Source organism: Dendropsophus ebraccatus, chromosome 14 (genome assembly GCF_027789765.1).
Source record: "Dendropsophus ebraccatus isolate aDenEbr1 chromosome 14, aDenEbr1.pat, whole genome shotgun sequence".
Lineage (NCBI taxonomy): Eukaryota > Metazoa > Chordata > Amphibia > Anura > Hylidae > Dendropsophus > Dendropsophus ebraccatus.
The window spans coordinates 64,842,355-64,855,743 of record NC_091467.1 but is presented as its reverse complement, the minus strand read 5'-3'; the positions used below and the strand labels follow the sequence as shown (position 1 = coordinate 64,855,743).

General features: G+C 48.8%; 1 protein-coding gene across 2 annotated transcripts in view; it reads right to left on the bottom strand.

Annotated features, from left to right (window-relative positions):
* Positions 1 to 262: 262 nt before the first annotated feature.
* Positions 263 to 13,389, bottom strand: part of FOXK2 (forkhead box K2) — a 39,007-nt gene continuing 25,880 nt past the window's right edge. The window contains exons 2-10 of one of the 2 annotated variants that reach the window (XM_069953621.1): positions 9,312 to 9,506; positions 8,909 to 9,056; positions 8,677 to 8,823; positions 8,275 to 8,468; positions 6,373 to 6,548; positions 5,670 to 5,966; positions 5,084 to 5,293; positions 1,845 to 1,904; positions 263 to 1,242 (exon numbers count right to left, since the gene is read on the bottom strand). In XM_069953621.1, coding sequence (XP_069809722.1) covers positions 1,034 to 1,242; positions 1,845 to 1,904; positions 5,084 to 5,293; positions 5,670 to 5,966; positions 6,373 to 6,548; positions 8,275 to 8,468; positions 8,677 to 8,823; positions 8,909 to 9,056; positions 9,312 to 9,506 — 1,636 coding nt within the window. In that variant the 3' untranslated portion in view covers positions 263 to 1,033. The remainder of the gene's footprint in view (positions 1,243 to 1,844; positions 1,905 to 5,083; positions 5,294 to 5,669; positions 5,967 to 6,372; positions 6,549 to 8,274; positions 8,469 to 8,676; positions 8,824 to 8,908; positions 9,057 to 9,311; positions 9,507 to 13,389) is intronic. The other variant, XM_069953622.1, reaches the window with a different exon arrangement.

The following is a 13,389-nucleotide window of genomic DNA, read 5'->3' as shown; positions in this document are numbered from 1 at the left end:
GGGGCGGGGCTAGGGAGGAGGAGTTAAGTGCAGCTCTGATCAAAACTGATAGCAGTTTCTTTACAATTTGTTAAATGTCTCTTACAATGATTTTTCTTCTTTTTCTTTTCTTCTTTCGGTTACATGCACGCTCAAAAAAGAAGGGCTCGATCACCACACGGGGGAGGGAACAAAAAAAAAAAAAAACTGTAACAGGAGAAAAACTAAAAGCAAAAAAAAAACAAAAAAAAACTACATTCAGTTAACAAAAAAAAAAAATTAAAAAAAATTGGTAGAATAATTTTTTTTTCTCCTCCAGAAGGTTGAAGTGGCTGGAATCCTGAAATGTATGACCCGTTGATTTGCAGAGTTGGGAGGGAGAATTTCTTTGAGTAAATTTGCAATTTTTTCTTTCTTTAGGTTTGTGTCATGATTTTTTGTCCCCCCCGTAAAATCTGCAAAATACCGTAAAAGAAAAAAATCTTTAAATAGGGAGAAGAATGTCTTAGGCATCGATGTCTCGATGTCTTGTGCGACTCCGGAAGGGGCAGGAGGAGGACTAGCTGCCGATGGATAAAGAGTGAGGTTTCCCTTTAAAGGAACAGATGCTGTGTCCACATGATGACCAGAAAAAGAAAAAAAAACGAAGGAAAAAAAAAAAAAAGTGGGGGCGGAGTGTACAAAGCGTCCAGCAGTTTTCCCACTTGCGTACACGTCCGCGGATCCTTGCACATACTGCCGCAGTGGGCGGGGGAGGGAGTAGTAGATAGAGGTAAGGGGGAAAAAAAAAAAAGTTCTATATTTCCAAGACCTGTCTGACATGATGTAAGGCCGCCTACGCCGATTCAGTGCTGTTCATCTCTTCACAGGGCCCTTCCCCCCTCCCCGGTTTCGTACGAATGAGACTGTTTTTGGCACCTCTTGTGTGTGTTTTCCTTTAAATGGAGGTCACTTCCACAAATGATGGAGGGGAAACCGGGGGAAGAGAACGAAGAAAAGAAAAAGAATTCATGGTTTTATATTTCCTTGTGTTTGGGGGAAGGAGCGAGTTTTCCTATTTTTGGTTGCTGTCTTGTTCATTAGACGCTGAGCTTCCCTCCGTTTGGGCGTTTTCATTTATAGATATCACTAGCGCCTCACGTTCCTCCGTTTTGCTTCTCTTGAGTTCCGGCTGGTCGTTCTGGTCTCCGTTCTGCCTCTTGGTGGGGAGGGAGGCGGAGGCCGAGGCGTGGGTAGCCAGCATGTGCAGTGGGCTAGCTGCAGCTGTAAAAGTGGGGGAGGGGAAGAGAAGACAGCGTTATGTTCTTTGCAGACACCCATGTACCCCCCGCCACCTTTCTGGCCTCCACTATTAGACAATCCATCTATAACTTGCATATCCCTCTAAAATCAAAGATGTCCTTAAAGGATATTCTCATATTTTTACAACCATTTTTTGGTCTTAATGTACCTAAGCAGGAAACAACTTTACAACAAGCTTGAAGAATGTATTGTTTTATGGCTACAACTTGTGTTTCCATGGTAACAGACTACAAACAATCCTTGTGTAGTCTGATCATATCTTATTGAGAAAAAAACAAACAAACGAAACTATCCTACACTTTCTCCCCTAACAAATGAGCCTTGAGGATACCCAGCATCCATCAGGCCCCTAGTGTTGTACGAACATGTTTAATGTCTGCCCCAAATAGGACTCTATCCTCCCGTGACACATCTGAAATAACAGCGGGAAGGATGGGGACATCTTTATTTTACAGGGAAATGCCCTTCGAGGATGTGACCTCTGACACATGTAACCACGAGGTGATATTATAGCTCCGCCCTAAGTTGCGGTGACAACACAAAACAGACACAGTGGATCCTACCTCTGGCTCCATTTCCTCTCCACTGCCAGGGACTGTCGATCGGGGAGTAGCTGGAATTGGCTGAAAAAACACATCCAGCTAAAGATCGGGATCTGAAGACGGGACCGATCAACTGTCCCGCGAGACTTAATCATATTGTCATAGAGGGAGTGATCAGATGTATGATTGACAAGTGGACAGAAATCTACGCAAAACTATAGGTAAAAGGGGTCTCAGCACTTTTTACCATATTAAAGGGAACCAATCACCCAGAAAATCAATGTAAAGACAAGGATATGTGCTGATAGATCACCCAGCACACTTCCCAAATATGCCCCTGTAACCTCTGTGCCCCCCTCAATTAGACAGTAATCTTACTTTGTTCAGGTCACGCGCTGTATGTAAATTTTTGCTAACTAGTCCTGGTGGGCGTATGTAGTCCTGGTGGGCGTATGTAGTCACGGTCCGGGGGCGTATGTAGTCACGGTCCGGGGGCGTATGTAGTCACGGTCCGGGGGCGTATGTAGTCACGGTCCGGGGGCGTATGTAGTCACGGTCCGGGGGCGTATGTAGTCACGGTCCGGGGCAGTAATCACGCCCAGAGGGGCGTGATTCGGAGGCTTGCGGTCCAGTGACGTCATCCGGCGGCTTGCGTTCCGCGTCGCAGCCGCGCTGACGTGTTCGGGAACCCGCGCATGCGCAGTACGGCGGGAGACGACGGTGACGTACTGCGCATGCGCGGGTTCCCGAACACGTCAGCGCGGCCGCGACGCGGAACGCAAGCAGCCGGATGACGTCACTGGACCGCAAGCCTCCGAATCACGCCCCTCTGGGCGTGATTACAGCCCCGGACCGTGACTACATACGCCCCCGGACCGTGACTAGATACGCCCCCGGACCGTGACTAGATACGCCCCCGGACCGTGACTAGATACGCCCACCAGGACTACATACGCCCACCAGGACTACATACGCCCACCAGGACTACATACGCCCACCAGGACTAGTTAGCAAAAATTTACATACAGCGCGTGACCTGAACAAAGTAAGATTACTGTCTAATTGAGGGGGGCACAGAGGTTACAGGGGCATATTTGGGAAGTGTGCTGGGTGATCTATCAGCACATATCCTTGTCTTTACATTGATTTTCTGGGTGATTGGTTCCCTTTAAGGGGGAGTGCAATATTCTAATAAAGCCAAACCATTGCCCCAAACCCCACACTCACTGGGATCACTAGACCACCATGACTGGGACCATTGACTGGGCAGGCTTTCAGCCTCTGGATGTGGAATTCAAATAATTGACAGCAAGTAGAGATCCTAAACTGGAAAAGTGGACTACAACACAGCAGATTACATAGGAATTAATGGGGACTACAGTATTGATGGCTTGTTCTTAGGATTGGCCGTCAGTAACTCCTGGCACCTCACTGAAAAGCTAACTGAAGGGCCCCTCTAATGAACACTATAAACACTCAGGAGCAGTGCCATATTTTTGGTAGTGGCTGTGCCTGGTACTGCAGCACATACCAACTTGAAGTGTTACTGTCTTTTTTTTCTTTGCAGAAATCAATAGTACAGGCGATTTTAAGAAACATTGTAATTGGGTTTATTAGCTGAAAAATGCATTTTTATCATGAAAAAGCAGTTTGAAGCTCTCCCACCTGTCTTCATGGTTTTCATGGGAGGGGTTGAGGGAGATGAGGCACCAAAACAGGACAACAAAAGGGGTACTCTGGGCTAGGGGGCTTTTTGGCGTATGGCCGGGGAGGAGGTGGATGAGGGCAATGACGTCCCCTTACCTCCCCGATTCCAGCGCCGTGTCCTGCTCCGGTCCGCGCTGCATGGCCGCTTCCTGGTCACTGATGCGGACTTGAGATCCCGCCTCTGCTACTGACTGGCTGAGCAGACTTGAAACGTCACATCTCAAGCCGTGCAGCGCGGACCGGAGAATGACATGGCGATGGAACCGGGGAGGTAAGGACGTCATTGCCCTCATCTATCCCCTCCCAGGCCATATGCAAAAAAGCGCCCCAGCCCGGAGTACCCCTTAAATTTACAGCTACATCATTGGGCTATCTCCTCTGAAGTCAGCACTGACCTCTCTGACCTCTGAATACCGGCTTTCACACAGGTCCCGCTGTGTAATCCTTTGTGCTCTACTGGTAACTATTCTCCCTCCTCCCCACTCCATAGGTTACACAGGGCTTGAATGATGTAAAAAAAGAGTCAAGATTTCATGATAACGAGCAGTGAATGAGAGAGGGGGGGACCTGGAGAAAGTCTTTTTGAAAGCAGATAATGGCATATTTGCCTAAAAACCAATATACAAAGTTTATTGAAATCGCCTGTACTATTGATTTCTGCTAAAAACAAAAAAAAACCATGACAGTGACACTTTAAATGAATGGGCTCAAGTTGCAATTTACAACTACACCTGTAGTAGAAGAGGCTGGAGCCCCTTTGATAAAGCAGATTGTGGGATATGACTTACAGCACCCTCTGATATTGGTGGAAAATCCATGTAAGAGTCCATCAATTATGCAGTCCTAGAAAATCTATTCACTCAAGACTGGAGGAGCCCCCCAAAGGGAGCACGTCCAGGTTAGGATCCACAAGATGCTGCTGTTAACGCCTCAGTGACACATCCAGGGCTACGTGAAAGCAAAAAGAGGCCAGGGGGTCCGGCCTTGTAAGCAGAATAAGCACCACCCCTAAATGGAGGCTATAAGAGGTATTGGAGAAAATACAGATGACACCAGGGTGAGAGCAGCGATATCCACTAGATGGATAACCCATTACTCACAGATATGGAGCTGAAGTACTGAGCCAGCAGTCCTATGGCCGCACATCACTGGGTGACTCCTACTAAAGCCATTTTTTTGGACCAGTTTTCCTCAAGCTATGATTCTCCAGTGGTTGCAAAACTACAACTCCCAGCATGCCTTCAGCATGTGTAGTTTTCAACAACTGGAAAGCCGCAGCTTTGGAAGCTGTAATGTAAAAAACAGGAGGACTGGAGCGGTGATTATAAGTCCCTGCAGTAGTTGGCTGCCATATGTAAGGATATGAGGGAATTGCGTGTCTGCAGCCATCACTCAGAGAAACTTAGGACTTACCAAGTTTAATGTACACTGCATAAATCTGGAAACTGTGAGCGCCCCCTAGAGGTGGCTGCAGGCGGACTTGACAATAAAAAGGGATGTAGAGCTCTGATCTGCCCCAGGAGACCACCAAGGACCCTGAACCCACTTCTTACCTGTGGTGATCTGTCCTTGGATGGCGGTAGTGATGGGCACGACGTGTGTCCCGTTCTGTGTGACCGCTTTGATGGGGAGCTGGTGTTGACCTAGAGGAGCTTGCTGCACTATAGTGACCGTCTGCAGGGGCGCAGACGAGGAGGTCTGGATGATCCGGCTCGCTGTGCCGAGAGCTGGATGACTGATTGCAGGAATTGCTTCTACTTTCACTGCAGGGAAGATAAAGAATCGACAAGATATATAGGTTCAGTCAGCGATTATAATGATCCTATTCACCGTTTCTAGTTTAGCCTAGTGCTCCTCTTACCTCTGTGCCTTAAACCAGGGATGGGAAACCTTCGGCCCTCCACCTGTTGCAAAACTATAATTCCCATCATGCCTGGACAGCCAAAGCGAGGCATGATAGGAATTGTAGTTTTGCAACAGCTGGAGGGCCGAAGGTTCCCCATCCCTGTGTTAAACTGCTGTGAAACTATAAATCCCATTGTCACAGGCATGGTGTGAGTTGTAGTTTTGTATCAAATGGACAGACAGGTTGGGAAACAGTTGTTTACCCCGTAACTAACCAGAGGCTCACGCACTAACCTTTGACCTCTTTGTGGTCTCCATTCTCTTGAGGCTCTAGTTTGGGTTGGGCTACCACTGCAGCTTGTGCTACCATCGCCTGCCCACCGACCGTGTAGGTGTTGACAGGAGTAAGGCCCGATACGTTGGTGACGGACACAGCTGGTATCTGGTGGACCACGTGCACGGTCTGCATTACAGTCTGCTGGGACGTGGAGGTGGTGACGGGAGTGGCCACCGTGTAGGTAACTGGTTTTATGGTCTGTGGGAGCTGCCGTTGCACAGTGATGAGAACTGGTTGGCTAGAGAGGGGGGATCCTGTCCAAACAGAAGAAAGAAAAAAGATCAGGAATGCCGACAGCGCAAAAAGTAGCAGAGGCAAGTTCGTCAGATGTAGCAGTAACAGTGGTTATCATATAGTTAGGGGACAAACTCACGGCCCTCCAGCTGTTCTAAAACTACCGTTCCCATCATACCTGCAACAGCTGGGGGCCGTCATATTGACAGCCCAGAGTTAGGGTAGGACTGCATCTTCGGTGGTTCACATAGCACTACAGTGTGCAAGCAATACAAGCAAAGGGGTGACAACTTCAGCTCTGCTACATCTGTAACTGAACAGAACCTTTAACATGTTCAGATGCCGCTGCTATACGGATACACCAGGACATCAACCCATAATCTATATATACAGAGAAAGGAAAATGTATACGCTGGCCACCATTACCTGGAGCGCTCTGTGCAAACCGTGCTTCCTGGATCACTGCAAGCTTTGGCTGGATGGTGCTGGGTTCGGGATCCATGGGGACCGGTGAGCCCTCTCTGGACAGGCTCTCTGGAGTTTGGACGCCACTTGAATGTGCAGATAAAACACCCGAGTGGTTGGGAGACGCTGGTGCACTCCTGAGGGGGAACAAACCACATGAACACCACAATTTTTATAGTTCTAGCTTTCACCAAAGACTAAATCTGATGCATATTCCACCCCTAATGGCCTTATAAAACAACTTGGGGGGGGGGGGGGGGGGGGGAGGACAAGCTTAGAATGTAAGACTCCAAATCTTTGGTGTTCTTTTCACTGGACTTCTGCTATTCCGATTCTGGACACCAGGGGGAGGAAGAGAACTGAGGAGGGATTGAATTCCAGACTCGGCTCCGTAAGCGGTTGCCTGGGGAGGGATAATGGGAGAGAAAGAGGAGAACGGCAGACAAAAGCCGGAGTGTAACCCAGCTCTGAGGAAGGACAATGCAACCGGAGGAGGAGAGGACCATGGAATCCAAACATCAGGGACGCGTCAAGATTTATCCTCAAATATTGCAGTGGGAAAGGGTTATATAAAAAAAAAAAAAAAAAAAAAAAAAAAAAAGATTTCTTAGATTGCGCTCCCTATGGGTCATTGCACAGGGGGGGTGATCAGATTTGGACTTTCTGGACCTGGATCCTGCTCCATCGTCTACATTATCTGAGGGAGGGGGAGGGGGGGGGGGGGTTGTTGCTTTATCTTCAAAGTACAAAGTACAAGAATTCATTTACAATCCAATGTGGTCTGGTCTCGGATGGTCCGCCAGAGAAGACTCCCATAGTCATATATTGAGGGCCTGACGTATGGACAGACAACGCCTTTGAGGCAGAGTAAAACCTGTGGCTTTCAAGCTGTTGCAAAACTACAGTTCCCATCAGGTCTTGGCAGAGAAAGTGTTAGGCATGATGGGATTTGTAGTTTTGTAACAACTTAAGGGGGGGGGGGGGGCGGTATGTTTCATTCACACCACCATAAGGTTGTCTCTTCTGTCCACCATACAGATGCACACAGGCTAAAATGGGTGGGTTTAGCCAATACACATGTAACACGTACGGCCAGACTCAGGACTCACTGGGGGCTGTGATCCCCATGGCTGGAGGGGTAGGTGGGACTACAGAGAAACTCCCTCTAACCTTATACAGACAATCCATTCAGAAGGAACAAGGCGGCTGCTACTGAATGGCTGGCGTCAGCTCTCGGGTGTGTTCACACATAACAATTGGAGTGTAGTTAACACATCGTAACTGCACTTGCAGACTGCGACACAGAAACTGAGCGCCCTGGTTTTATAGGCGAAACACCAAAAAAACAAATGCGTCCAACTTCTGTATCACAAGTCTGCAGTAAAAAAAACCATACATGCAGTTCTTTCAGGGGTGGTTGTAACTGCAAGGAGTGAATGTACTCCTATAGCATATAACCATACATGCAGTTCTTTCAGGGGTGGTTGTAACTGCAAGGAGTGAATGTACTCCTATAGCATATAACCATACATGCAGTTCTTTCAGGGGTGGTTGTAACTGCAAGGTGTGAACACACGCCTTTAAGATGGAATCGTACATGCAGTTTTTTCAACCTAAGCCAGCAGTGGTTCGGCAGGATAGAGAAACGTACGCTCTTCCTTTCTATCGCTACAAATTCACTCCTGGCTTTAGCTCAAGTACGCTGCGCGTATGATTCTCCAGCCATTTCTCAGCTTTATTATTGCAACATGAACGAAGCAAAGAGGAGTGAGGAAACAAACGTGTAAAAAGCTGGGAGACGTATCCGATGCCTTGAGGGTGCACATGCGGAAGTACAGGAGGCTGCCCGGCGAATGTCCATACCTTGAAGAAAGAGGTCCTAGAGGGGTCCTGAAGCACGGCACGCCCCGTGGCCTTCGTTTCCTAAAGGCTTGCTCTATGAGTTTGCTTTCTGAGGCGGGGTCTATCCTCCAGAAGGAACCTTTCCCGGGCTCTTCCTGGGACCGTGGGACTTTGATGAAATATCGGTTTAGAGAGAGGTTGTGACGGATAGAGTTCTGCGGGAAAACAGCGAGCAACGTACACGGTGTGAAGGTCACATCCATACGTCATAACCCTACAATGTATATATTAGGGCAATGCATAGACAGCAATCCCCTAATAGACTCCATTATAAGAACGGTGTGACATCCCACTGTCAGGGCCCCCGATGATTAGTCATCACTTGCCTAGTGACCCAGCAAAGAGTGGGTCTCAGACACTCACCTGCCAGCCTTTGTCCGCTGTCCTGTAGTAGGGGTAGTTTTTCGTGATGTGCGTATAGATTCCATTTAAGGTGAGCTGCTTGTCGGGGGCCATGGTGATTGCTTGTACTATTAGCTGTGCATAAGAGTAGGGGGGCTTAGAGTCATCCTGAAAAACACAAGAGGGGAGCGGACGGTTACTTGGAGGATGATGGGAGCAGGAGAAGCCAGCTGAGGATGACGCCATTCCTTACCTTTGGGCTGTCTCCTCCAGAGGCCTCTTTGTCGTTTTCCAGCTGGGAGTTGTCGGCCATTAAGTGTAGGTCTGCGGCGATGACGCGGCCCATTTTATACCCTGATGAGCCGGCGCCACGAGGACTTGACGGGCAGGAGTTTGCAGCACTGGTGAGAGGAAACATACAGCTACTATAGGTATATAGAACTCACATAACACTAAGGAAACAGTCAGCAAGCCTATAATTAAGCTCCTATACATGACTATATATCAGGCAATGTACAGACGAGGTATCCTAGAATGCTGATACAACACAGCTGCCATGTAATCTATGACCTATACATGTATGTACAAGAGTAGGCTGTAACATCCTGGTGGACAGACTGGACGCTACCATGGACCGTCCATGGAGGCACGGTTACCTGATGGTTCCGGTGGGGGAGGGCAGTGGACTGATCAGATGAGCCATGTTGTCTGGAATGTTTATGGTCAGGGGGGAGATCTGCGGCTGCACGGGCTTGATGGGGGATTCGGGCGCCTCCTGCTTCTCCTTCTTGTCACATGAGAGAGCAGTGAAAGTGATCTTGATGTTTGTGCTGGGAAACCTGAAGGTGCATCTGTAAGGAGAGGAGAACAGAAAGGGTTAAGGTGCTGTTCAATGGTGGAGTCATACCTTAATATACTTAAAATAGAGACGTATATAGTATATACCAATAGATAATAGAGACGTACATAGTATATACCAACAGCCACCCCCCAAACATCCACAGATACCAACCCCCCCCCCCCCCCCCCCGCACGCGCATCCACAGATACTAGGAGCTGCTCTCACAACTCTATAGGAAACAGTCATCAGGTTTGTAAACAGAAACCCTCTAAGGTAGTGCTTCTCAAACTGTGAGGTGGGCCTCACCAGTGAGGCGCCCCCTAGTTGTTGGTGAGGCCCAGCTGGGGAGCTAGGTTTAACAAAGTAACTATGATCTGCACAGTCCTTTTGCTTTTTGCAGAAATCTCTATTTTAGCAACATTATTAATTTATTTTGTACTTAATTTATCAGTATCTAGAGTTTGGGAGACAGGTGAAAGGCAGCCCTAGCATTATTCTCAGCTTATAAATAGACCTCACCGCAGATGGTGAGGCCCAGGCATTGCCTTGATCTGTTGGGTGAGGCTCCAGTAGAAAAAGTTTGAGAAGCGCTGCTCTAAGGTATGGTAAAGTTTCTATTAAAGTTCCTGGTTTACAGACTTCCTGAACCAGAACAGAATGCTGGGGGATCTCAGTTCTGAAGCCTGCAGCATTATGATTGCCGCTCTGAAGTACAATACATGATGCAGATTTCTCCTACACATCACACTCTGGATGGACGACCCTCCACGTGCTTCCTGGATCTCAGTTTGCCCGTAGTGGGCCCGGTGTATGGACGCCAGCCAATGAGAGGAATGAAAATAGCACAAAAGGCACAGGAGCCATGCGGGCGCTGCAGACAAAACCTGCCCAGCGACACCTGATCTAGGGGCAGAAAATAGCCCAGCTGCCTTACTGGGTTGGGGGTGGGGGCCCGTCTATACAAGTATACCCCCATAGATAGTGCTCCGTCTATAGAATTATACCCCCATAGATAGTGCTCCGTCTATAGAAGTATACCCCCAAAGATAGTGCTCCGTCTATAGAATTATACCCCCATAGATAGTGCTCAGTCTATAGATGTATACCTCCATAGATAGCGCTGTTTATAGATGTATACCCCCCCCAGATAATGCTGTCTATAGATGTATACCCCCCATAGATAGTGCTCCGTCTATAGATGTATACCCCCCTATAGTGTTATAGATGCGTGCCCCCAACAATAAGACTCCCATGATCAGACATGCATTACAGATTGTCAGGACCAGTGGGGGGTCCCATTCTCATCTCTATTACCATTGATCAGACCCAATATATACACAGGATGAGCAACCTCTATGGAAGAGCCCCTTTAATGATTTGGCCCCTGGTCTGACATCCGTCTACCTGTACAGTGAGGGCGTACAGAGGAGACCCCCGTGTGCAGGAATCAGCCTGGACTCATGGTCTTCTGCGGCGGTGCAGACTGGTTAATCCCAGAGTGGAAAATACCAGAGCGAGCGGCCTAGAGCGGATGTGCGAGCGGCCTCGTCCCCTACACTGCTGCTCTGGTTAACCGTTTAGTTTACCCATAAGCACGAGTACTGTGACCTGGATCCCCATCATCCGGCCAGGATCTCACCATCACCCATAACCACAAGTACTGTGACCTGGATCCCCATCATCCGTCCAGGATCTCACCATCACCCATAACCACCAGTATTGTGACCTGGATACCCATCATCCGTCCAGGATCTCACCATCACCCATAACCACGAGTACTGTGACCTGGAACCCCATCATCCGTCCAGGATCTCACCATCACCCATAACCACAAATACTGTGACCTGGATCCCCATCATCCGTCCAGGATCTCACCATAACCACAAATACTGTGACCTGGATCCCCATCATCTGGCCAGGATCTCACCATAACCACAAATACTGTGACCTGGATCCCCATCATCCGGCCAGGATCTCACCATCACCCATAACCACGAGTACTGTGACCTGGATCCCCATCATCCGGCCAGGATCTCACCATCACCCATAACCACAAATACTGTGACCTGGATCCCCATCATCCGGCCAGGATCTCACCATCACCCATAACCACAAATACTGTGACCTGGATCCCCATCATCCAGCCAGGATCTCACCATCACCCATAACCACAAATACTGTGACCTGGATCCCCATCATCCGGCCAGGATCTCACCATCACCCATAACCACAAATACTGTGACCTGGATCCCCATCATCCGGCCAGGATCTCACCATCACCCATAACCACAAATACTGTGACCTGGATCCCCATCATCCGGCCAGGATCTCACCATCACCTATAACCACCAGTATTGTGACCTGGATCCCTGTCATCCGTCCAGGATCTCACCATCACCCATAGCCACCAGAATTGTGACCTGGATCCCCATCATCGGGTCAGGATCTCACAGTTACCTGATGGGCAGATCTAACAGGGCAGTTTTACCACTCAGTATCCCAGGAAAGAGGAGTAGTAACCCTGGGGTTTAGAGATCATATAGTGGTTCTGAAAAGTGACAATCACTAAACGTGATAAGACTGGTTGTCACCTCCCTGAAATCTCCCAGCAAGGATAAGTGCCCCGGTGATGACACCGCTGATCAGAAGCGAAGGGGCTCTTTAAGATCTGCAAAGCTTTGGGTGGCCGCAGCCAATCACAGTATTAGCAGGAGGGAGCGGGCCCTTAATACTTCCTCTGGAGACGGCGGATTAGACCTCCAGGTCCTCCTCAGGATAATCCTCGGCTGCTTGTAGGAGACTTGCACATCTCTTCAGCCGAGCAGTAAAGGGGTTAACCCCCTGGCAGGCAGAGCTGACACCGCTGGGAGCCGTAACCCCCGGGCTGCAGCCATGTTCTGCGGACTACTCCTTCACCATACGGCCGTGCTCGCAGCGGTTACAGATCGGCGACATCACCCATCTAATGACCTACAGCACCAATTTTCTACATTAAAAGGGGCACTACACCTAAATTATTTTTTTCCCAAAAATTTGATTATTATGGCAGCCTGAGCCTGGGAGACGCGCCGCCACTTTCAGATTGAAGCAGAAGCATGTCTGACAGCCTGGTTGCTAGGTGACACTATAACAATGATTCCATAGCAACCAGCTCCCTGCTGCTGAAAGGAGGACAGTAATAGGACATGGAGGGACTCCCCCTACTGCTCTACCCCAGACTGGAATATTTACCAGAAATTTCTATAAAAATACATTTAGGTGGAGAACCCCTTTAAGTAGCAGTGCGTGTCTCTGACCAGCCCTCTAAATAAGGAACATGAAAGCCTCATTCTGGTGGGAGTCCCAGTAGTCACCCCCCATTGTTATCCATCAGATGACGACTATCCCTTTAAGTGATTCTATTCAGTCATGATCATGGCACACATATTGCTTATAACAGCGAGCAGCAGAGTATCTAACAGGTGAATGGAATCTACTGCTCTCTGTTATCAGCCAAGGACTGCACTTAAGTATAGGATGCAGCAGCGGACCCATGGGTGTCATGGCGGGGGTGGATTGTCGATGACTGCACACAAAGGGTGAAGGAATTCACTAGGAGATGGGGACGGACACAAAGAAAGCCGATCCGGCCCCTCCACATTGTGGGCAATCAGTTACTGTAGAAACCAGGCTCCTCGCATTCCTAATGTGACCCCCCCCACCTCCTTCTTCCCAGGAGCGAGGAAAGGAATTGCTGAAAACCGCATGGAAACACCCGCACAAAGGGCGAGAGAGCCGCCGCTGCCAGGACCTGAAAAAGGAACCAAAGCTGAGAAGATTAAAGGGGTATTCCGCTCATTTTAAAGCTTTAATATGTTGGCCCGTCCTGACCTCTCCGCACTCCGCGGTTATCT